Source organism: Gorilla gorilla, chromosome 1 (assembly GCF_029281585.2).
Source record: "Gorilla gorilla gorilla isolate KB3781 chromosome 1, NHGRI_mGorGor1-v2.1_pri, whole genome shotgun sequence".
Lineage (NCBI taxonomy): Eukaryota > Metazoa > Chordata > Mammalia > Primates > Hominidae > Gorilla > Gorilla gorilla.
This window is the reverse complement of record NC_073224.2, coordinates 51,118,560-51,142,966: the sequence shown is the minus strand read 5'-3', so window position 1 is coordinate 51,142,966 and position 24,407 is coordinate 51,118,560. Positions and strand designations below refer to the sequence as shown.

Genomic DNA, 24,407 nt, shown 5'->3' with positions numbered 1-24,407 from the left:
TTTTGTTAAAAATATTTATTTAAAAAAATACAATTGCTGTCCATATCTAGTTGCACATATATCTATTAACATATATGTATACTTTTAGACTTGTAGTAAATTTGCTACAGTGCTTTTGTAAAGCCAGCCTGCATTATACAAAGCAAATTCCTCTGTCAGTTCTTACATAAAATAGATTTTTAAAAATGTATATCTTTCCTAAAAGATGCATATCACCATTATAGAATTTAACAAAATTTTTGCATAAAACCTGGGAAGTGATAGAAAAAATGATCACCTGATTGGTCAGAGCAACCCCTTACTATGTCTGGAGATGCACTGAGTATCAACTACACATTTTTTTTTTCAAGCAGCATATTATTATAAAGCCCTCAAAGTGCTTTTGCATCCTTTCGCTCACCTCTCTACACTCTCTATAAAGTTTCTCTGCCGTATACAGATAGAATTCAAGACTCTAGCTACAATCATCCTAATCAATCTTAGAGCAATATCCCTTTGTTTCCCAACAGGTAAGTCAGACTGCTTAGCTAGGTGATGTGGCAGCTTCCCTCCAGCTGTTTCATCAACTAACATGAATTTTAATAAATGTTAGCAGTGACCATTTTAATTGCTTTTTTAGGAAAAAGAAAAAAAAAAGGTGCTTTTAATACTTTGAAGGTGCTTTTTAGGTCTCCCTAATGTAAATTATGCTGAAATCAACTAAGACGAGCTATTATTAACACTTTAACAGTTATCCATTCCTCTGGGTAGGTGTGCACTTACATTATATGTAAGTATCTCTACAAAGTGTTAGATACTGGATATGAGATACAGATTTCAATAAAACAAGGGAAAAAATAAGCAATGAAGTAACTGTCTTCTCAGTTGAGCTGACAGGTTTGAAGAAAGCACTCTTGACATGTTCTTACTACCACATATCCCAAACTAAGACATACACATAAAATAACACATCTCTCCTGTGTTAACACTGATGGAGACGCACTGCAATAGTCCCATGGCAGACATATGCTTTTCTTCTGAATTACAGATTGGCTTAATGAAAATTAAGAGTTTATTATTAAGCATCTTTTAATTTTTAAGTGCTGTTCATACTTGATGGTTCAGAAACTGCCACTGCCACTGTGGTTAAATCACTTGGTGTATGGAATTTAAAATAATCTAACCTAGAGTTATTTCCCATTAATCAAACTCATCCCTAATTGTCTCTTAGGAAGGTCTTCTTTAAAGAAGATCGAGTAGGGCTCATGAAAAATTATTGGTTTGTTCTTCAAAATGCAAAGTTACATACCCTTATTTTTTAGCCAATTTGATTACTTGGTAAAGCAAGGGCATAATTTTAAGAAACTAATTTTAATCAAAAATTTTTACTTGCCTCAAACTAAAGCTAACCAGTAGCAAAATGACTGGACTGAATTTCATATTTAATCTTCCCTGCCCACAAAGATAAATGAAACTGCTCAAAGGCAAAAATAAAGAAATATAATTGTGATTAGAAAAGATCCAGGGCCAAAACAAATAAATAGGCCTCAAGGAATAAAAAATTAATTGTATTCATTTCTTTTCTATCTTTACATATACGCATCTGTCAATTTCACTAATACCGAACAGGGAAGTTCATAAAAATGCTACTCTACCACTTAAACAATAAATGTAAGCAATGAATGTACATACAAAGGCCACTGGTTAATACTGCCCCAAGTAAAAAAACAATGAAATGTCAGGATTGTGTCCCCTACACAACAGACAATAAGCAACAATGACCAAACAGAAAAGAAACTTAAAATTGGATACTTTATAAATTTAAGTGTAATCTATCAATTGCAAATTATTTTTAAAAATCATAAATTTCTACAAAGCACAATATTAAAAGCTTGCAAATTATTTTAAAATATCCTAGCCAAAAGGGCATACCTTACAGAGCCTAGAAGAATGGCTCATTAGGTAACCCATTTATCCCTTCTACAAACACCCTATAAATTCCAGAAAACATAAACAAGAAATAAACCTTACTTCCCTGACCCTCAATATCCTTAAGTTGAAATTAAACAAACAAAATAATCATTAAGTGCTTCCAGTTATTAAAAATGAAACAGTGCTAATATTGGTGCCCAAGAAAGTGCCAAGTGATTAACACCAATATATGGCATTCCCACCCCTGAACTTTAGGCATTCTTGAATGATTCCATTGGCTAGAACTCTGGGCCAGCCACAGGAAACCCCCACCTCCTCCCCGACCCCATCCAGAAGATCCCAGGCCTATGTGAGCATGACTCACAATCCTTGGAAGGGAAAACAACCAGAAAGAGCCTTTATGAGATGGGAAACAAGGCAAAGTTGAGAAGATCATTCAGCCCAAGACACTCCACTCTGAGGTTTTGGCTAATACTAATGACATACAGTTTAAAAGGACAAATTAGGCCACAATGCCAGCATTCCTCCATTACTGTATTCAATCCATGGTCGAATCTCTGTACTTTAGAAATACTGCTTCCAGTATAAACCTCCTCTTTGAGAAACTTACAAACTAATAAAGATTTTACACAAAAGCAAACATAAATGTAGAAATTTTAAGAAAGGACATCCTTATTTGCTCAATAATACATGAACCTAAGAGAACAGTTTACTATGACTTTGTTTAGAGTATGTCACATGTAAGCAGTGTATTTCTAAAATGTTGGTGAGCAATTCATCTTTAAGGCCTACTGAAATGTACAAAGCATTAATCTTTTAAAAAGTGGCAACTGCAAAGTGCAGCAAATTTTTTTAAGTTTTAGTATAAAATAGACTAGGAGCCATCAATGTATGTTCCCTATGAAAACAGATTTACATGCACACACACACACATTCAGTGAATACATCAGTATATATGCATACACATACATTTACTAGGACAATAAATCAGAATGACTTGGAAAAAGAAATGGTCTAGTCTCCCAATTAAATATTTCAAAGTAAAGTTTTCAACCTCATAAAACTTCCTGATGTGGACTATACTCAAATGATTAGCACTCAAGAGATTAACTATGATTGTATCCCTCATGAATTTTCTTGTTAAAAGTTTCCTTTAAAATTATGTCAACAACAGCATGAATTTCCTGTTTTCTGTAGAAAGCTTAGAGCCAGTATTTCCCCTCTCATAAAAACCACTCTGGATTTTCATATTTCACAATAAGTAAGTGTGGATGGCAGCACCTTAGAAATTGCTATTTTCTGGCAGGCTATCAATCTATCACAATTTTTTTCAGAGAAGTGACTTGAAGAAACTGACAGCTTCAAATGAAACCATTATACTACCACTAACGATTCACCTTTCAGATTTGCTCGGCTTACAGGTCAAAACATGACTCGTATAGTAACAGGTTCCACCAAGTACAAGAAATAAAATCAAACCACCTTCTTTTCTTAATACACGACCAACCACAAGAATTCTAGATCCTAAGATTAAAACTTCAACTTCAGTAAGCAGAGTTCTGATGACATAAGAGGAATAACAGGGCACTTTGTTTCAGGCAATGCCAGCAACATTAAAACAATAACAAAACATTTGTTGATCCCAAACCAAGAATATAATTCTATTTTCCACAGAACCCAGTCTCTGGTTAGAGTACCTGCTGAAGAAAGACAATTATGGCTGACCTCCACACTTCACTTACACTACTATGGACTGAACAATTAACTTCTCAATACTATTTTAGAAATAATATATTCTATCATAGCTTCAGATGACACACTACATCATGAGTAGTATTTTAACTTTCCTATTGGTTTGGTAATTCATTTAGAGCCCCAGATTTCTGCACAGAGACCTGCATTGGTCTCCAAACTTGTTTTCATACCTAAGAATGGCACCTAAGCATGATTCTAGACTCCTGGCACGGGTAAATAAAACATATACAGTCAATGAGGTTAAAAACAGAACAGACCTATAAAGAAAAGTATTCCTTTAGTTGCTGAAATATCAGATTTTAAAAATCAAAAACTTATTAATGCAGCAAGAAAATGTAACTTGTTATATATTTTAACATAAAGCAACTTGAAATAATTCTAAATTTGTTGGTAAAATATAACATAAGTCCCAAAGAAGTCTGTGAGCAGACTAGTAAAATAAAAATAGAGTCATACCTAACATGAAGATAAGAGACAACAGGCTGACGAAAGTAATAGGAATAAAGCTGTGGAAAACATGTGGTAATGGATTATTATTTGGGAATTTATCAAAAAGAATTAATGTGAAATTTCAAAAGTTGACAATAAGCTCTCCTGAAAAACTCCAAATCTCTAGGATTTCTCCATATATCATAAGAGGAGCATCATATATGTTTGGAGATTAGAATGAGAATATCCTGAGTCAGCAGTCTTTAGGAAAAGCGTGTGCTTCTGGAGGGTGCACAAGACAACCAACTGGGGTGTGGGAAGAAAATACTATAACTGCTACTCAAGAATTACTTTCTATGCCATCCTTCATTTCAATTTTTGTGTATTTTTTTATAACACACATATTACGTTGGTATAGCGGTATATAATTTAACATATACCCATATGAATTTTTAATAGGGAAAGTTTTTATGTTCAATAACTCTTACTGATCAATTTGTGTGTTCAAAAAGGCTGGACACTCCTTTTCTGAACCACTGCTTCAGAGGTATTGAGAAGTGGTACTGAGTGGCTCTAAATGTGCTTACATTCACCAAAAACATAAAGGGACACCTTTAAGAACTTAAGAATCATAGTAGAAAGTCAGATCAGGATGAAACAATGTTGTCAGACTGGACGTCACACAATGCAGGGGTGAATGGAACTGAAGTGATACTATCAACAGCCTGGATTTACAGCTCCAGAATTCCAAACCTCTGATTTACTTAAGTCAGTCTTGACTTTTAAAATCTGTAATATAGTATGTAAATCTTCAAGGAATTTTCCAGTTAAAAAAAATCCAGTAGCCTAATAGAGGCTCATAGGTTTACTGTCCCTATCAAAATTTCAACTGTCAAAATGTGGGAAAAAATTAAACTCATATTTTAACTCTAAGAAGCTTACGGTTGACCTCTTAAGGGCCTCTAATTCTTTTTTTTTTCCTGACCATAGTCCTCAAAATCCAGATTGTTTGTGCATACATTTAAAAAAAAAAATCAATGGAAATTTCCACCTTTGTTCGAACACATAAAGTATGCCATGAGCAATATAACATCACAAACATACTGTGACAAACCATTAATAAAGAAGGATTACTAAGCCAGGTGTGGTGGTGCATGCCTGTAGCCCAGCTATGCAGGAGGCTGAGGCAGGAGGATCACTTGAGCCCGGGAGTTTGAGTCCACCCTGGGTAACACACCAAGACTCCATCTCTAAAAAATTAAATTAAAGGATTACTGAAGATCTCATTTCTAAAAAAAGAAAAATAAAAAGATCACTGAAGTCAGACATGATATTTTAATTTTGTATTTTGAAAAGTCAGTATATAAACAAGAAAAAATTATTTTAGAAATTATGTGAAAATCCACTCTTGGGTGGAGTAAATGCAATGGTTTGCCAGCACCGGCTCTGAGCCAACTGTGCACATCCTTTCTGAACTCTAAGGTGGTAGCTTGAAATCAGCCACAGGAGGAGTAACTAATTTATATCAAAGAATTTGATATAAAATTCTAATTTATATTAGAATTTTGTTTATAATTTATATTTGCAGCAAATGCTACAAATTCAGCACTCCCCCCCACCCCCACCCCAGAGATCCTGGTTGTTAAACATTTTCTAGCACACGACCGAGTGGATAGCGACCAGAGCAGAAGGAAAGCTAAGGTATTAGAGAAGATGTCTCAAAACCCCATTCAATCTGCTCCCCTTCCGTAACTTAGGCTACTGCTGCCCAACAGCATTCATCCTAGCAAAGTGACTAGGGATGGATACGAGCTACAGCTACCAATTACAAGTCTCTCCAGTGAAAACTGATCTGAAGTGGTACATCACCTTTCACACTAAGAATTCTGCATATATTCAACAGAATATGAAGCTGAGACTTTTCCAGGAAGGAGGTAGTCTATAAACAGAACTGTCTGCCTCATGCACCTGCAGTAAGGTTGTAAACTTTGACTTAAAAAAGGATACGCACACACACACTTCTCCAAATTAGTTGATCTCAAAGAGATAGCAGATCACCAATCTGTGACAGCCTCACACCTCTGAGAGGCTATAGATTTATGCAAAAAGGACTCACTAAAATGGTTTACTAGGAAGTTGCTTCAACTGAGTTTCAATGGTGCCCTTGGTTCCAAGGTACCTCTGTGCTGAGACAGTTAATTATTAAAAATACTGTCTGTGAAAACAAATCAATGGCTTTTCTCCTTTAATTCAAAAAGATAAAATACCTTTGTGCTTTCAAAATTTAACACATCTAGTTAAATCAACCATCTATATCTACTTATTTAATGTACAAAATGTTAACCTAATTAAAACTATTTCAAAGTGCTGCTGAGAGGTCCAATTTCAAACAGGCATGCAAGCTAAATAATTTAATACGGAAAAAAGTCCAATATGTCTGTTCCCCATCACTATTAAACAATACCTTTCAACACTACTATTGCACATCTCAGGAACAGAACCTTCAACTGATAACCACAAATGAACCAGTAACAAGTCTCCGACACTACAGATATAAAGGCAGCTCACTGAATATGTTCCCTCTACTACTACTAAGTTAGCTAGCATAGATGTCTTCTTATACAAGAGCTTCTCTACACTGTATATAAGCACATTTAAAGTAAATACCATGCATCTGAAGATGCTAGTTTGTAACAGTGTCAGTCTGAGCCTTCAAGTTCTTACTTCTTCATTTAGTTCATGTGATTCTACAGGATTAGAAGACGAGTTTAACCGGTGGGAGAGATTGGTGGGGGAGGGTGGTAGTGGTGGTGAATGGTGACAACATATAATTTAATCCTGGACTTTAATTTTCAAAAGACTCCACTGTGATACTGATATCAATTCAGTTTGGGGAACCAACAAATCTGTACCTGGCATTGATTACCATATAGTAATATTTTAAAAATTTGGTAATGTAGAGAAGAAGGCCTACATTTTTTACTACTAATATGAACAATCCAATCCCTATGTATAAGCATTCCCAAATGAACTCTGCTCTTCCCCATTTAAAAAAAAAAAAAGTTGAAAGAAATAAGCACATAAGCGGTGGCTCATGCCTGCGCCTTTGGGAGGCTGAGGTGGGCGGATCACAAGGTCAAGAGATCAAGACCATCCTGGCCAACATGGTGAAACCCCGTCTCTACTAAAAATACAAAAATTAGCCAGGCGTGGTGGCGCATGCCTGTAGTCCCAGCTACTCAGGAGGCTGAGGCAGGAGAATTGCTTGAACCCAGGAGGCGGAGGTTACAGTGAGCTGAGATCGCGCCACTGCACTCCACCCTGGGTGACAGAGCAAGACTCTGTCTCAAAAAAAAAAAAAAAAAAAAAAAAAAAGGAAATAAGCACATCTTCGCTCCTGACTGGGGAGGCTTCACTTTGAATTCTACCTTCCTAACTGCATCTTTAAAACTATCATAACCTCTAACAACCTTAAACATAAAGGAAAGGTGATAAATGTATAGTAGAAAATGAGGTAAAATGAACAGGAAAAAGACAGGTCCTTCACTTGGTTATCTTCTAATTGAGAAAACCACTACATGTTGTTTCAAGTTATTTGATCGAATCTTTTACTCAGAGATGTTTCAAATATTCAAAATCCAAGTTCATCCTCCTAAAAGTGATCATTTCCCATGCTGTATTCCATGGGCATATAATCATACCACCCAGAGGGCAAATAGCATTTCTGTGCTAGATGTGAGGTCCCATATTCTTACTAGGTGTTCCAAAAACTGTCTTAAACCCCAGGTCTAAAAATCTTTCTATAGTGAAATAGACTAGCTCCATGCTCTGTTGACAGGTTCAGACAGGATCATACATATGGCTAAGAGATCCACCCTGAATAAAGGTAAACAAGATGCCTTTTCATGGAGTTGCTTACACGTTATAGTTCACACAAAACAATCTCCCCAGTATGACTGCTCCAATCTTACTTTGTATGAATAGGAATGATTCTTCTTCTTCCACTGCTTAGGAACAGCTCACTTTAAGCCATTCAACAGAGCACACTTAGTCCTAAAGATGCCAATTCATTTCACAAATATTTCTTTAAATAATAGATTCTAAGCATAATTTTTCCTGGCCAAAGGGTCCCAATAGCCAGAAGGAGTAACTTTGTTCTTAATTGCTTTTGCAAAGCACAGCCACTAAAGCCCACCAAAAACTTCTTCAGCACAAAGCTCAAAATATTTTGAAAGGAGAAAAGAAAAGGAAGGAAGGAAAGAAAGACAAAGAAAAGGAAAAGACAGAGGGAGGTGGAGTTTAGACTCCAATTAAGGCATTTTTATACATATAGTCCAACTTGAGTCCTATTCAAAGAGAATCCTAAAAAGATGTTTTCAATGGGGAATGGCAAAAATCACAATAGTCTATTATCAGCATTGTAGAACTATCAATTGCTCACTTCAAATGCAATCACGTTGAATGTCTGTTTCTTTGTTCCTCGGTTCTCTCATTCCACAAGTGCATAGGTTATGTCTTCTGTAGGTCTGGGGAAAATGGGCCAGGGGTGGAAGGTCCATCCAGCCCAGACAGAGTGAATGGCCCATGACTGTTCAGTACAGAAGGAAACTGAGAAAGAAAACAAAACATGTTATCATCCTATTACTCAACCCCAACTTTTACTTTCTATCCTACTCTATTACCTGAGGCAAAACACAACAGCCTTCTGTAATGGCTCACAGGACAAAGGCAGTGGCTGTTTATCATAAAAGAATATGATGTCATAACAAAAACTAGAAACAAAAATCTTTTGTCCTAACATATTAAATATTAACATTCTCCAAGTTACCTCAATGGAGTAGAAACAAAGAACAACCTGTACCTTCCTTCATATCCTAAGGTACACAGGTTTACAATTAACCTCAAATGAAGGTTTTAGAAAGTTCAAGTAAATGACAATATGCACTACAGAGTGTAATTCAATTACGGAGCAAATCATAAACCCTCAAAAAGAGATCCAGAAAGGTATAAATAGAGGGCACTCATCCTAGAAAAGGATTCCCCATCAAGTATTCTAAGGCCAGCTCTACAGGGAGATTCCAGGCTGAAGCTACAGGAGCACTATGACTTTGCTTAAAGTCTCAGCTGACTCTATAACTCAATTATCTGCTCATGAGTGGCAATGAAAAAAAAAATGAAAAATTCTCAACTTTTTTTTCTATTCAATAACTTTAAATGTTGGCAAAAAAAAAAAAAAGCAGAGAGATTTTTAATTTTCTTCTTTTTCCCTACCATTTCATTTCTAAAAGAATGAGAAGTTAAATTACAAAATATAAGAAAATCAGAGATAGTCAACCATGAATAAGTAAATGAATTGACTCCAAGAAAGTCTTTAAGTTATAACATCTAAGTGTTTTGGGCAAAATAATGGCTAAACCCATTAGGAATGGCAAGAACTTTCCTAACGTCTTGGTGAAGAGATAATATTCATTTTTTAAAAAATGTACATATAAAATGTTGATAAATTATCAATTCTGACTGAGGGAGAAATGGGACTGTTTGATATACCATTTTCAAGACCTTTCTCTATTAAAAAAAAAAAATGCTTGGGCCGCGTGCAGTGGCTCAAGCCTGTAATCCCAGCACTTCGGGAGGCTGAGGCGGGCGGATCACCTGAGGTCAGGAGTTTGAGACCAGCCTGATCAACACGAAGAAACCTCGTCTCTACTAAAAATACAAAATTAGCCTAGCATGGTGGCACATGCCTATAATCCTGGCTACTCGGGAGGCTGAGGCAGGAGAACCGCTTGAACCCAGGAGGCAGAGGTTGCAGTGAGCTGAGATCGTGCCATTGCATTCTGGCCTAGACAACAAGAGCAAAACTCCGCCTCAAAAAAAAATTTTTTTTAATCCTTAATTAAAAGAGGGAACCTATGTGCAGAGATCCCCCATATATATGTGTGTGTGTGTGTATGTGTGTGTGTGTGAGAGAGAGCAAGAGAGAGAGAGAGAATGTGTGTGTGTGTGGATTTTGTTTTTTTGAGACAAGGTCTCACTGTGTCACCCAGGCCGGAGTGCAGCGGTGCCATTATAGCTCACTGCAGCCTTGATCTACTGGGCTCAAGCGGTCCTCCCACCTCAGCCTCCCAAGTAGCTCTAGGGGCCACAGGCACGTGCTACCATGCCTAACTTAATTTTTTTATTTCTAGTACAGACAAGGTCTCCTTAGGTTGTCCAGGCTGGTCTCAAACTCCTGAGCTCAAGCAATCTTCCTGCCTCGGCCTACCAAAGCGCTGGGATTACAGGCATGAGACACACACTGCCTGGCCCATTTTTTTTTTTTTTAATAGAGAATTTCTAGTGACAAAAACTTGGGGTAGGCTCTAAATCTCCTACAGTACTGAACAATTCTTGGTCTAACTCAAATGTATGTAATAGTAAATAATGAAAATGAAACTTTGCTATATTTATCCAAGCTGTTTGCCAGCTAGAAAATTAACATTTGGAAATTCAAAAATAAATCTAAAGAATATTCATTGGGCAGGGCACAATGGCTCATGCCTGTAATCCCAACACTTTGGGAGGCCAAGGTGGGCGGATCACCTGAGGTCAGGAGTTGGAGACCAGTCTGGACAACATGGTCAAACCCTGTCTCACTTAAAACACAAAAATTAGCCAGGCGTGGTGTTGCACACCTGTAATCTTAGCTACTCCGGAGGCTGAGGCAGGAGAATCACTTGAACCTGGAAGGTGCAGGTTGCAGTGAGCTGAGATTATGCCACTGCACTCCAGCCTGGGTGACATGGTGAGGACTCCATATCAAAAAAATAAAAAAAGAATATTCATTAAATAGAACTTTTATAATGATTAAACTGAATAGTGGGACCCTGCCTTTTTGCCTCTTTCTTCATTTAACATGCTCCAACTACAGAAGACAGATATTTATAAAATTACCTGGAAAAGTGTGTTAGCACCTTGCAGTCTGGCTGGACTTAGGGGAGCAACAGGACTGAGAGTACTCCAGAAGTGGATACTGGAGAGCAAGGGGCTTGGAGTCAGTATGATGGGTGTCTGCAATACACAAAGCAAAAATATTCACTGAATGACTTACCAGGATGTTTTATCCTTGAAACAGCACACAAATAACCCAAACCTAAATATTGCCCTATCCTCCACTCCAAATATCTCCAAGTCTAAAATATTATCATGACAAAACTCAAAAATCATTTTTACAAACTAAGAAAGATAAAGGTGATAATAACTACTTAAAATTTTTTAAATTTTTATTTCAATAGTTTTTGGGGGTACAAGTGGTTTTTGGTTACATGGATGAGTTCTTTGGTGGTAAATTCTGAGATTCTGGTGCTCAACCTCTTTTTAAGCCAACATTTATAAAGTCTTTTCCAAATAGAAAAACCAACCTGAATTCAGGTACAGAGGAATAATGGGTAACCAAGACACCAGCATGTTTGTTTTTTTTTAATAATGAGGTCTGTGAAAAATCTATTAAAATGTTCTATGAGATGAGCAAGTTAATAAATAGCTAAAGTAACTGTACCAACTTGTTACTCAACATCACACCAGTCATTTTTCTTACGGTTCTCAGGACCTACTGTTTTCTAACTTGAGATTATCACTGTTTGTTTTATAAGACACCAACGAGTTTTATAAGACCGAGAGAGAGCGAGAGAGCGTGTGTACTTCCTTTAGGAGGAAATAGAAAAATCAAAATATTTATTTACTTGTAGAACAATGAATTTTTTAAGAAAATACTCCAAACTTTCTATCTTAGCAATCCTAATTAAGATGAGAAATGGGGTAACTTTCACATGACAATCACACATAACCTTTCTAAGACAAACCTAAGTAACAGAAAGCAAACTTGAGTGTATAAATTCTGGATTTGCTTAAAAGGGCAAATAAATGAAAGCAATGGTGACACCATAAAGAGCGAGCAAGCTACCTGTGAAAAAAATGCTGGTGTAAGAGAAGCTGTAGGGAGAGATGGGCTCAGTATTCCCAGTGGGCTTGGATCACTGCTCGTGATCACAAGGGTGGGTGCCAGTTCTAACCCTTTGGGTTTCTTGGATCTTGATGAATTATTTACTTTGTCCTTTTCTGGCAAGACTGAATCCTGGTCTTTAGGCTCCAGTGACAAGTTCTCTGGAAGTTCCATTGGCTGAGAAGCCACTGAATCAATGTCTGTGTCGATGTCTGGGTGAGAACTCAGTGGTGGTGAAGGTGTTCTGGGAGGTTCCTCCAAAGGGGGTATGGACGAAACGGGTGGTGTGGTGGCAAAAGCAGTCATTACGTTAGAGGCAGAGGTTGGGGCTTCCAGGGAAGGCAGTTTTGGGGAAACCAATGTCTCCAAAGCTTGGATAGTTTCTTCTGAAGATGGAGAAATACTTGGGCCAGTTGAAATGGTGGCAGCAACAGGTTCAACCGGTGGCTTTTTGGAAGGTGTCGTGACAAATTTGATGACAGATGGTGTGAGCTCCTGAGGAGATTTTTTCTCTGCCAGTTTCTCGGCTGGATTCTCAGTCTTTATCAATTTGAAAAGCTTTACATTGGAGGAGTTCAAAGAGTTGAGAGTAAATGAAGAATATAAGCCAGAGTGTATGTAGTCATTGCGGCTAGAGGTCTTGGCACCAGGCTGAGGTGGTTTATCTTTCCCTCCATTCTCCACATCTTTGGAACTGCTGCTGACTTCACTGAAGTTTAAACTTTCACAGTCACCCTCAATCCTGCCCACTGTCATTGGATCCATGTTCAAAATCTCTGGATAAGAGACAAACTTGTACACAAACTTCTGACCATTCACTTTTTTGATGATATTCTGTAGGTTAAAAAAAAAAAAAAGCATTTTTATCCTTTCTTATAAACTTATATCCCATAGTTCACGAAAAAGCTGGCATCGGCCAGGCACAGTGGCTCATGCCTGTAATCCCAGCACTTTGGAAGGCCAAGGAGGGCGGATCACGAGGTCAGGAGATTGAGACCAGCCTGGCCAACATGGTGAAACCCCGTCTCCACTAAAACAGAAAAAATTTGCAGGGCATGGTGGCGTGCGCCTGTAGTCCCAGCTACTCAGGAGGCTGAGGCAGGTGAATCCCTTGAACCTGGGAGGCGGACGTTGCAGTGAGCCAAGATCACACCACTGCACTCCAGCCTGGTGACAGAGCAAGAGTCTGCCTTAAAAAAAAAAAAAAAAAAAAAAAAAAAAAAAAAAAAAAAGAAAAAGCTGGTAATGAGGTTCTCCATTTTAGAAGTAGACATCACTTACTTAAAACTTTCAAAATTACCTAAATTCATCTAGTCATACCAAACACAGTCCCTATTATTATGGAGAAGTTAAGGCAAGAACATTTAAATGTCTTATTAACAACTGAACTAATATGTTACATAGAAACTGAAGGATTTTAATTGCTTACCACTCTCAACCAAATATCTGCGCAGGTTTGAACTCCCTGAACTGCAATCTCAAACAATTCCAAAGGTATAAGCCATACACATCCTGAGTAAGCAAAAAGGAATTTATTTATTTTTTTCAGATGGAGTCTCACTCTGTCACCCAGGCTGGAGTGCAGTGGTGCGATCTCAGCTCACTGCAACCTCTGCCTCCTGGGTTCAAGCAATTCTCCTGCCTCAGCTTCCCAAGTAGGTGGGATTATAGGCACAGATCACCATGCCCAGCTAATTTTGTATTTTTAGTAGAGATGGGGTTTTGCCATGTTGGCCAGGCTGGTCTTGAACTCCTGACCTCAACTGATCCACCTACCCTGGCCTCCCAAAGTGTTGGGATTACAGGCGTGAGCCACCGCGCCCGGCCGTGAAAAAGGAATTTAGAACATAGTATCTGTTAAGGTTCTTACTTCCTTCAGAAATTCCAGTTTATCTCCAGACAGGAAAGCTGGTAAGATCAACCACTTAATGGTGAAAGAGCCCTGCACAGTGGCTCACGCCTGTAATCCCAGCACTCTGGGAGGCCAAGGCAGGTGGATTGCCTGAGGTCAGGAGTTCAAGACCAGCCTCCCGTAGAGATGGTGAAACCCCATCTCTACCAAAAATACAAAAATTAGCCAGGTGTGGTGGTGCATATCTGTAGTCCCAGCTACTCGGGAGGCTGAGGCAGGTGAATCACTCGAACCTGGGAGGCAGAAGTTGCAGTGAGCTGAGATTACGCCACTGTGCTCCAGCCTGGGCAACAGAGCAAGACTCCGTCTCAAAAAAAAAAAAAGGTGAAAGAAATTAAGATCTCAGCAATTTTAACTAAAAAACCAACTCTGTGTATAAACAGCTACTACTTAAGGTACAAGGTTTTAATTTGTGTTCCCTGGGTTAAACTAAACTAAAACTAAAAATTAAGATATAAAACATATATATGTAGATATATATGTGTGTGTATATGTACATATATGACTTTTCCCCCCAACAAGACAGGGTTCTCACGGAGTGCAGTGGTGTGTGATCATGGCTCACTGCAGCCTCAACCACTTGAGCTTAAGTGATCCTCCTGCCTCAGCCTCCTGGGCACTGGGACTACAGGTGTACACCACCACGCCAGACTGTTTTTTGTAGAGACGGGGTCTCCCTGTGTTGCCCAGTCTGGTCTCAAATTTCTGGGCTCAAGTGATCCTCCTGCTGCAGCCTCCCAAAGTGCTGGCATTACAGGCATGAGCCACTACTCCAGGCTTCACAATTTTTAAAGTAAATTATGACACACATGAGAATATTTACTTATCCTCAAGAATCTCAAATTGCCTTTGTCATATTCCAATTCTGTACATATTTTTTCTTTTAAAGACAATCTGGGGCAGCTGGCTGTGATGGCTCACGCCTGTAATCCCAGCACTTTGGGAGGCCAAGGCAGGTGGATCACCTCAAGTCAGGAGTTCAAGACCAACTTGGCCAACATGGTGAAACCCCACCTCTACTAAAAAAATAAACAAATAAATAATAAAAAATTAGCTGGGCGTGGTGGTGGCCACCTGTAATCCCAGCTACTTGGGAGGCTGAGACAGGAGAACAGCTTGAACCCTGGAGGCAGAGGTTGCAGTAAGTCAAGATCGCACCATTGCACTCCAGCCTGGGCGACAGAGTAAGACTCCGTCTCAAAAAAAAAAGAAGAAGAAGAAGAAGATTTGGTAGAGATTCAGCCGGAACATTTATACCTTGTATCCTAATTCCAAACTGCTGAAGCTACAAAATACACTGGATTAAAATAAACTAGGAAATTGGTATCTATAACCTCAACAGAAAACAAGGAATCTTTTTTTTTTTTTTTTGAGACGGAGTCTCACTGTCACCCAGGCTGGAGTGCAATGGCACAATCTTGGCTCACTACAACCTCCGCCTCCCGGGTTCAAACGATTCTCCTGCCTCAGCCTCCGGAGTAGCTGGGATTACAGGCGCCCACCACCACGCCCAGCTAACTTATTTTTTGTATTTTTGGTACAGACAGGGTTTCACCACATCGGTCAGGCTGGTCTTGAACTCCTGACCTCAGGTGATCCACCCTCCTTGGCCTCCCAAAGTGCTGGGATTACAGGCGTGAGCCACTGTGCCCAGCCAAGAACGAATCGTTCTTGTCTGGAGGTTCTCTGTATAGTATAAGATCAGCATGTGTACTACCTTTACATAATAGTATCTGAGGGCTCGGCTGAGTTTGTCATAATTCATGTTAGGCTTGTTCTTGCGAATCCCCCAGAGACGAGCCACCTCTTCTGCCTGCAAAAGCTTAAACTGCCCATCATTAGAGGTCCAACAGATCATGTGCTTGTTCTGAGGCTTCTGCAGGAGCTGAAGAAGGAACTGCCACAGGGTGATAGCACTGTCCATAGCAATGAGCTGAAAGAATATAGATAAGATATGTGATAATATTAACAGCCAACACCTATTTAACACTGTATGTCAAGCACTGTTTTAAGTGCTCTAAATGTATTAATTCATTCCCACATTTCTATAAGGTAGATACTACTGCATCCTCATTTTACGTAAAAAACTGATTCATAAGAGGGTTAAGGAACTTGTACAACATCACACAAGTAAACGGTGAAGCTAAGATCTAAGCCCAGGCAATCTGGACCCAGAAACCAAACTCTTAAGGATGCCACGCTGCTTAAGAAATGTCTTAAGCAACAAGCAACTTGCAAGGAGGATAAAGCTAGTTCCCTAAATTATAGGAAAAAACAATGATTGTCAATCACTAGTGACTGTCAATCACTGTTGTTAAATTTGAATCCTAAAATCTCATTGCTGTATTCTCTCAGGAGACCACCATTCCAGCATCTGTCTAAATCAACCCGGTTTGGTTATCTGCCTGTGAGTGTATGTGTTTGTGTCTATCTCAGGGTGGCCCAGGGACTGAGGTGTAGGGAATAATCTACTTTTGCTCCAACTGGTTTCCATCACCATAAATGTCATTTACATACAAATTGGCAGCATTTTGCATTCAGCAGTGTTCTCTTAACTTTTCTGTCACTGTTCCGTCCACAGGGATTCCATCTGCAAAGATTTTCCTTTGATTAGCAATCTTTATGTGATTATCAAGGCATGGATTGAAGAAAAATATTTTAATATCTTAAGTTTCAGGATCTCCCTGTTTAGGCCAGAGTTTCTCAATTTTGGCATTATTGGTTTTGGGGGCCAGATAATTCTTTGTTGTGGGAAGCTGTCCTGTACACTGCAGTTTGTCTAACAGCATACCCGGCCTCTACCCACTAGATGCCAGTAGCACCGCCTGCCCCACTGAGACCATCAAAAATATCTCTAGACATTGCCAAATATTCCCCCAGGGGTCAAAGTCATCCCGGTAGATAACCATTGGTTTAGGCAAAGGAGCAGCAAGGAATGCTCTCTCATAAAGGTATTTTCCTCATAGAATTTCAAAACACCTTTCTATTAGGAAGAATTCTTTAGGGCAGAAACTCTGGCCAAATCCGTATAAGTGTGTCCTAAGAATCTTATGATTGAATACTTCACACACACACAAAAAACAAAAACAAAAAACCTTCCTTTCTCTAGTAATGAGATCTCAATGGGTTAGAATAGAGTTTGAAAACAAATTATATCAATACCATTAAAACACTACAAGAACAGATCAAAACTGGACTACAACAAAATTTAAAACTGTTATGCTGCAAATAATGCCATCAAGTGAGAAGACAATCCCCCAAATGGGAGAATATTTTCAAACCATGTATCACAAAGGGAGCCTGCATCCAAAATATATAAAAAAACGCCTACGACTGAAAAAAAAAAAAAAAAAAAAGCAAAGAATTTGAAAAGACATCATAGCAAAGAAGATATACAAATAGCCAATAAACACGAAAAAATGCTCTGCATTGGCTGAATCTGCCTACTTGTCGCCACTATCACTGCCACCCACCTCCCGGCTCCCCCAGGTTCCCTCAGCCCAGCCTAGTTCAGCCTGGTTCCCAACAGGATGAAGTTCGTGTACAAAGAAGAGCATCCGTTCAAGAAACGCACAGCTCCGAGAGCAAGAAGACTGGAAAGAAATACCCGGACCGGGTGCCGGTGATAGTAGAAAAGGCTCCCAAAGCTCGGATAGGAGACCTGGACCAAAAGAAATACCTGGTGCCTTCTGATCTCACAGCTGGCCAGTTCTGCTGCTTTTTTTTTTTTTTGAGATGGAGTCCCACTCTGTCACCCAGGCTGGAGTGCAGTGGCGCAATCTCGGCTCACTGCAACCTCCGCCTCCTGGGTTCAAGCGATTCTCCTGTCTCAGCCTCCCGAGTAGCTGGGATTATAGGTGCATGCCACCATGCCCAGCTAATTTTTGTATTTTTAGTAGAGGTGGGGTTTCACCATGTTGGTCAGGCTGGTCTTGAACTCCTGACCTCATGATCCGCCTGCCTTGGCCTCCCAAAGTGCTGGGATTACAGGCATAAGCCACCGCGCCCGGCCCAGTTCTACTTCTTGATCTGGAAGCGAATTCATCTCCGAGCTGAGGATGCCTTGTTTTTCTTGTCAACAATGTCATTCTGCCCACCAGTGCCACAATGGGTCAGCTCTACCAGGAACACCATGAAGACTTCTTTCTCTACGTTGCCTACAGTGACTAAAGTGTCTACAGTCTGTGATGCTGCTACCCCTGAGCTGGAAGGGGGGTCTCATTCTACAGAGAGGTGGCCTCCCTTTCTTGACCTCCTCCTCCAAGCTCAAACACCACCTCCCTTATTCAGGACCGGCACTTCTTAATGTTTGAGGCTTTCTTTCCAGCCTCTCTTAGGAGGGGTAATGGTGGAGTTGGCATCTCGTACCTCTCCTTTCTCCTTTCTTCCCCTTTCTCTGACCGCCTTTCCCATTCTGCTTTAGACTTCTTGATTGTCAGTCTCTGTCACATCCAGTGATTGTTTCAGTTTCTGTTCCCTTTCTGACTGCCCAAGGGGCTCAGAACCCCAGCAATCCCTTCCTTTTACTACCTTCTTTTTGGGGGGTAGTTGGAAGGGACTGAAATTGCAAGGGGAAGGTAGGAGGCACATCAATAAAGAAGAAACCACCAAAAAAAAATGCTCTACATAATTAGTTATTAGGGAACTAAAAATCAAAACCACCTGAGAAACCACTTCATGCCTACTTGGAAGGCTATAATCAAGACAGACAGACAATAACAATTATTAGCAAGGATGCAGAGAAATTGAAGCCCTTGTACATTGCTGGTGGGAATGTAAAATGGTGTAGCCACTTTGGACAAGTTTAACACATGACTCAACAATTCTACTCCTAGGTATATACCCAAAAGAAATGAAAACATACGTCCATACAAAAACTTACACAGGACTGTTCATAGCAGAATTATTCATAACATCTAAAAAGTAGAAACAAACTAAATGTCCGTCAACTGATGAATGGATAAATAATATGTGGCACATTCATAATGGGGTATCATCCAGCCACAGAAAGGAATGAGGTACACACACACACAAGGACAAACCTTGAAAACATTATGCAAGTGACTAATAGAAGCCAGTCCACAAAAGACCACATATTGTATGTTTCCACTTATATGAAATGTCCAGAATAGGAAAATCCATAGACACAGAAAATAGATTAGTAATTATTTAGGACTGGGGGCTAAAATGCGGGGAAGAGAAGTGGGGAATGATAGAAAATGGGTACAGGGTTTCTTTTGGTGGTGATGAAAATATTATAAACTTAGGCAGGGCGCGGTGTCTCACGCCTGTAATCCCAGCACTTTGGGAGGCCGAGGTGGGCGGATCACAAGGTCAGAAGATCGAGACCATCCTGGCTAACACAGTGAAACCCCGTCTCCACTAAAAATACAAAAAATTAGCTGGGCGTGGTGGTGGGCACCTGTAGTCCCAGCTACTCAGGAGGCTGAGGGAGGAGAATGGCGTGAACCTGGGAGGCAGAGTTTGCAGTGAGCTGAGATTGCGCCACTGCACTCCAGCCTGGGTGACAGAGCGAGACTCCGCCTCAAAAAAAAAAAAAAAAAGAAAAGAAAATATTATAAACTTAGATTGTGTTCATGCTTGCACAAAACCCACAGCATATTACACCTAAGGAGGTGAATTTTATGGTATGTGAATTATATCTCAATAAAGATTTTTAAAACAAACAAACATTATAAAAGTTAGGTCTGGGAAGACTAATTCTAACAACATTTAACTCACAGAAGATGGGATCCTTAAGGGTCAACTATACCTACTTCCAAAAAGGGCAGAGATAAGAAACTGTAGTGGAAAATAGTTGGGTTTCTATAACTTTTCTGAAACACTCAAAATGTCCTCCAGTAATCCTCACGATTATCACTTTGAAGCTGGTTGTACAGAGACAGTCATCTAAAAGTAACGATGGGAAAATAATAAAGGATAGAAAGGGAGAGATGCTGCCCACAGTCAGAATTCATGGAAAAGCTGAGGCCATGAGTCCCAAGTCTCTTTCATCACAGTCATGTACTCTGTCCATTAGGGAAACCACTTTCCAAATAAATAAAAGCACTCATATCACTAATTCATTGTAAAAAAGCATTACATATTAGATACCGATAATAATCCACAAATATGAAGTGCTACCTTAATGCCAAATAACCATGCCCGCTAGAAATCGGTTCCCCATAGCCTCACTTAAGCGGGGCTAAAATAGCGGTTTTATACTACAGCCATTAAGTATGGTGGAAGCAGGCAGGGATTCCCTGTTATGTCTCTTGAGTTTACCTGACAGGCCTTTCTTCTGATGATGCCTAATGATGGCAAGTTACCGTTCTACTACAGCTTTCCCACTTAAACAATTATTTCTAATCTAATCCTGTTAAAACTACTCTCTAGTAAATGTTATCTTAAGCCAAGAACTCAATTTCCACATTTCCAGACATCACCTTCATATAAGACTGCTTACAGGGGTGGAGTATGAATCCATTTGTGAGATGATGAAGGCAAGAGTCTTCTAGATGATGAATGGGAGTCTCTAGCCTACACAGATGTGGTGCCTATTATTCCATTTGTTTTTGAAAAAATTCCAACACCCGGATCCTAGAGTCTTAATACCTATTATGTAGATAACATTTCAGCCCTACAAGTTTAAAGCCTCAGCTATACATCTAAAGACAAAAACAACAAATTAACGTCTCCATAATGAGCACCCAAGGAGATTCCCCAAAATAGCAGGTGTTCCCCAGATGGTACAGGTTTAACTTGCACCTTCCCTGTTGGTTATCAGTGGAGCAGCATGTATTTAGTCAAACACTGGTGAGCTGTTGGCTGCTTTAAGGTAGAACCGAGCTGTTGTGGAAAATGCTGATGCTTATTTAGCATCTGCAGTGTGTCTACGATAGAAGGTTGTGGAGAGTAAAAAAAAAAAAAAAAAATGGCTTTGGCCGGGTGCAGTGGCTCAGGCCTAAAATCCCAACACTTTGGGAGGCCGAGGCAAGTAGATCACGAGGTCAGGAGATGGAGACCATCCTGGCTAACAAGGTGAAACCCCGTGTCTATCAAAAATACAAACAATTAGCCAGGCGTGGTGGCGGGTGCCTGTAGTCCCAGCTACTCGGCAGGCTGAGGCAGAATGGCGTGAACCCGGGAGGCGGAGCTTGCAGTGAGTCGAGATCGTGCCACTGCACTCCAGCCTGGGCAACAGAGCAAGACTACGTCTCAAAAAAAAAAAAAAAAAAAAAAGAAAAAATGGGCTTTGAGGTTTTAGACTGAAGTATTAGAAATGAATTTTGAGAAAAAGACATAAAGTGGACATTTTCACTGGGTACTTTAAAGGAATATTTTATTAATTCAATTATGATATCGTTATTCTTTTGATTGAAAAGCAGCCAACGTCTTCTTATATAGTTAAGTCAAAACTCTTCATTTTAGTTTCAAAAAGTGTGGTATTAACAATGATCTTCAATGATTTCATCAGATATAAAGAGAGCTGGCCGGGCACAGTGGCATACGCCTATCATCCCAGCACTTTGGGAGGCCAAATCGCTTGAGGTCAGGGGTTCTAGACCAGCCTGGCCAACATGGTGAAACCCCGTTTCTATTAAAAATACAAAAATTACCTGGGCGTGGTGGTGGGCACCTGTAATCCCAGCTACTAGGGAGGCTGAGGCAGAAGAATCATTTGAACCCAGGAGGCGGAGGTCACAGTGAGCTGAAATCACACCACTGCACTCCAGCCTGGGCGACAGAGCAAGACCCTGTCTCAAAAAATAAATACATAAAATAAAAGCTAAAGAAAAAAATCCCCTAAGACAGTTATTAAAAATTATGTGGTTGCTTCATGCCTGTAATCCCAGCACTTTGGGAGGCCAAGGGGGGAGCTTGAGCTCAGGAGTCCACGACTGGCCTAGGCAACATGTTGAAACCCTGTCTTTACCAAAAATACAAAAAATTAGCCGGGTATGGTAGTGCGTGACTACTCGGGAGGCTGAGGTGGGAGAATGGCCGGGAGATGGAGGTTGCAGTGAGCAGAGACCACATCACTGCACTCCAGCCTGGGCAACACAGTGAGACCTTGTCTCAAACAAAAACAAAAACACAACAAAACAAAACAAAACCTTTTATTCTTGTTACCTATCAAAAAAAAAAAAAGAGGCTAATTACTTGATTTTCCTTCTTACAGGAATCCCGAGTTTTCCACGATTGCAATTTTTAAAGTTTAAAGTTATAACAATGGAAGAAAACACTTAACTGGTCCAAATGAAGGTATTTGATTTTTGAGGGGGTAAAGGCTGAAAACATAATTGATTCTGTTTTAACACTTCAAAGATAGACCAATCCCTGTCCTAAATTGAAAGGGAGCATGTTGAAGTAATGTATTAAGGAAAGGAAGTCTCTATTAAATAAAACCTTTTCCACCCTAAACATGTTTATAATACACACAGTCCAGTTGCTGTGGTGACCCATAGCCCAACTATTTTTCAGAGACAGTAGCTAAGACCCAAAAAAACACAAAGTCTCCAAATTTTCTTCAGCCTGCTACTTAAAACAAAACCAAGTTATGAATGTATCAAGCCTAGTTTCGAATCAAAATACTCACTGTTGTCAAAAAGTAACCAAAAGTAACCTGACGTTTTTAACTACACAGGCTCCTAAAAAATACTCTCTTTGTATAGGATCCTGCACAGTTCTTACAATATTCTTACAATAAAACTTAAAGACACTACTTCACTAGGAATGAACAGATTCCACTTACGCAGTTTTAATGTTTAAGTAAAATCAAAGAGAAGAGTGTTCCTGAAGGGAAAATATTGAATCATACTACATTTTAATGAAAACACCGCTGCCAAGCCTAAATATTGAAGCACCAAGTTTTCCAAGCCAGGGGGTGTAGGGGGTGGGAAAAGAGGACAGAGGATCTGATCTATCAACCAGAGATGGGCAAACCATTCTGATGAGGCATAAAACTCCAGAATCTTTATTTAAATTCCCCAAATTTCAAATAGCAATAGCTGGAGAAAAAGTGAAGTGTGTACTTTTGACTACTTAAGTCAACAACATCCCTATTTCCTTCCAAGGCCAGTTACTATCCCGCCCCGAAAGATGTTTCCAATTGATCTTCCCAGGAATGAAGTTACCAGCCTCGATGCAGCTGTGCACAAGGCGGAACGTAAAGAGGGGCGGGGGGCCGCTGGAGCGAAGTAGAAAAAGAAATGAAACTCGACACCGGATGACTGGCGAGCTAGGGGAGAGGAAGAAACGCGGACGGCCGCTGTGCCCTACAGGAGATCAAAGTCTGGGGGAAGAGGTGCAACCTCACCGGGCCTTGGTAAGCACTGAATTACTGTACTTTCATTTTCCAACTTCCTGTCACTACAGAAAGTCAGAATTGCTCCCCTCCTCCCCATCCACGCCGAAAAAATCGCCGCCACCTTTCGCCCACGAGACTTCGGGGGACCAAGTAAGAGGCGACGAGAGCTCAGCGGTGCTCTGCGGCGTCCACCTGTGCGCCGCGGCGCCCGGCGGGCCGGGGGCGGACCCAAAGGGAGCGCGCGCCCGGCCCCCGCCCCCACTTCCTGTTGTGCCGCGCGCCCCTCGGCCCCCGCCCCCGCTCGCGGCCGGTGGGGCTGTGGCCGCGAGATCCCGAGGGGGCGCGCGGGGCTGGCCGCTCACCGACGCCGCGCGCGGGGCTCCCCCTCGGTCTCCGCCTCGAACACGATGCGCCTCTCCGCCCTCAGCCTCCTCGTCACGCTGGAAACTCGAGGACGGCGCGGCAGCCGCTGCGACCCCCGCGGCGGAGCCGTAGAAGGCGGCGGCGGCCGAGCCGAGCCCGCCGGGTGCCCGCAGCCGCCCGCATCTCCCGCCGCCGCGGCTCCTCGCGCCCCGCCCTCCCCGCCCCCGTACGCGGCAGCGGCGGCGCGGGTCTTGGGGCCGCTACACGCCGGGCGCGCGCGTTCGGGGCGTTCCTTGCAGCCGCGGGGCCTGCCAGGCGCTCCGCGGCCGCCGCCACTCTCAAACCCCCCCGACTGCTCCTGGGTCCCTCCCAGACGCCGTAGTCGCTACACGTCACTTCCGGGGGGAGGGGCCGCGACCCTAAGGGGCGTTGTGAGCCGCGTCTGCCCGCAAACCCCGGTTTCGTGTGGCCGGGGGATGCAGCTAGGGCGCCTCCTGGAGTCGTCTCGCCGCTCTCCGTCGCGTTCGGTGCAGTTGCTTCCAGGTGCTTGAGGCGCCCGTCCGGAACCCGCCAGGACCCAAGCTGCCGCCTGGGCCGGGACCTCGGACTCCTCAAAGGCGTGCCACGTTCTCCTCGGTTGGAGGGAAGAGATGGCGCTTGCAGAGCAACCTGCTGGGGACCACTTCTGTTGGTGCTAAGCTTTGGCGAGAGGCTCCTCCCTCCTGTGTCCCTCGTCCTCCTTACCA

At 41.1% G+C, this 24,407-nt stretch overlaps 1 protein-coding gene and 1 pseudogene across 1 annotated transcript; one reads left to right on the top strand and one right to left on the bottom strand.

Moving 5' to 3' along the window:
- Positions 1–23,844, bottom strand: ELK4 (ETS transcription factor ELK4). Its single transcript, XM_004028257.5, has 5 exons — positions 23,661–23,844; positions 15,706–15,921; positions 12,038–12,910; positions 11,029–11,145; positions 1–8,703 (listed from the first exon to the last, which is right to left on the bottom strand). Exons 2-5 carry the CDS (start codon positions 15,910–15,912, stop codon positions 8,605–8,607), a joined length of 1,296 nt encoding a protein of 431 aa, XP_004028306.1. The 5' UTR covers positions 15,913–15,921; positions 23,661–23,844; the 3' UTR covers positions 1–8,604.
- Positions 17,436–18,176, top strand: LOC109027334 (gamma-aminobutyric acid receptor-associated protein-like; annotated as a pseudogene).
- Positions 23,845–24,407: the final 563 nt, after the last annotated feature.

Bases quoted from the DNA above. Each gene is read 5' to 3' on its own strand.
- ELK4 (XM_004028257.5), bottom strand. From the start codon at position 15,912: ATGGACAGTGCTATCACCCTGTGGCAGTTCCTTCTTCAGCTCCTGCAG. The intron at 12,911-15,705 runs GTAGTACACATG...TTTAACCTACAG, and splicing joins TCAGATACTATTATGTAAAG to AATATCATCAAAAAAGTGAA. The intron at 8,704-11,028 runs GTAATTTTATAA...TTTCTTTCTCAG, and splicing joins GTGCTAACACACTTTTCCAG to TTTCCTTCTGTACTGAACAG.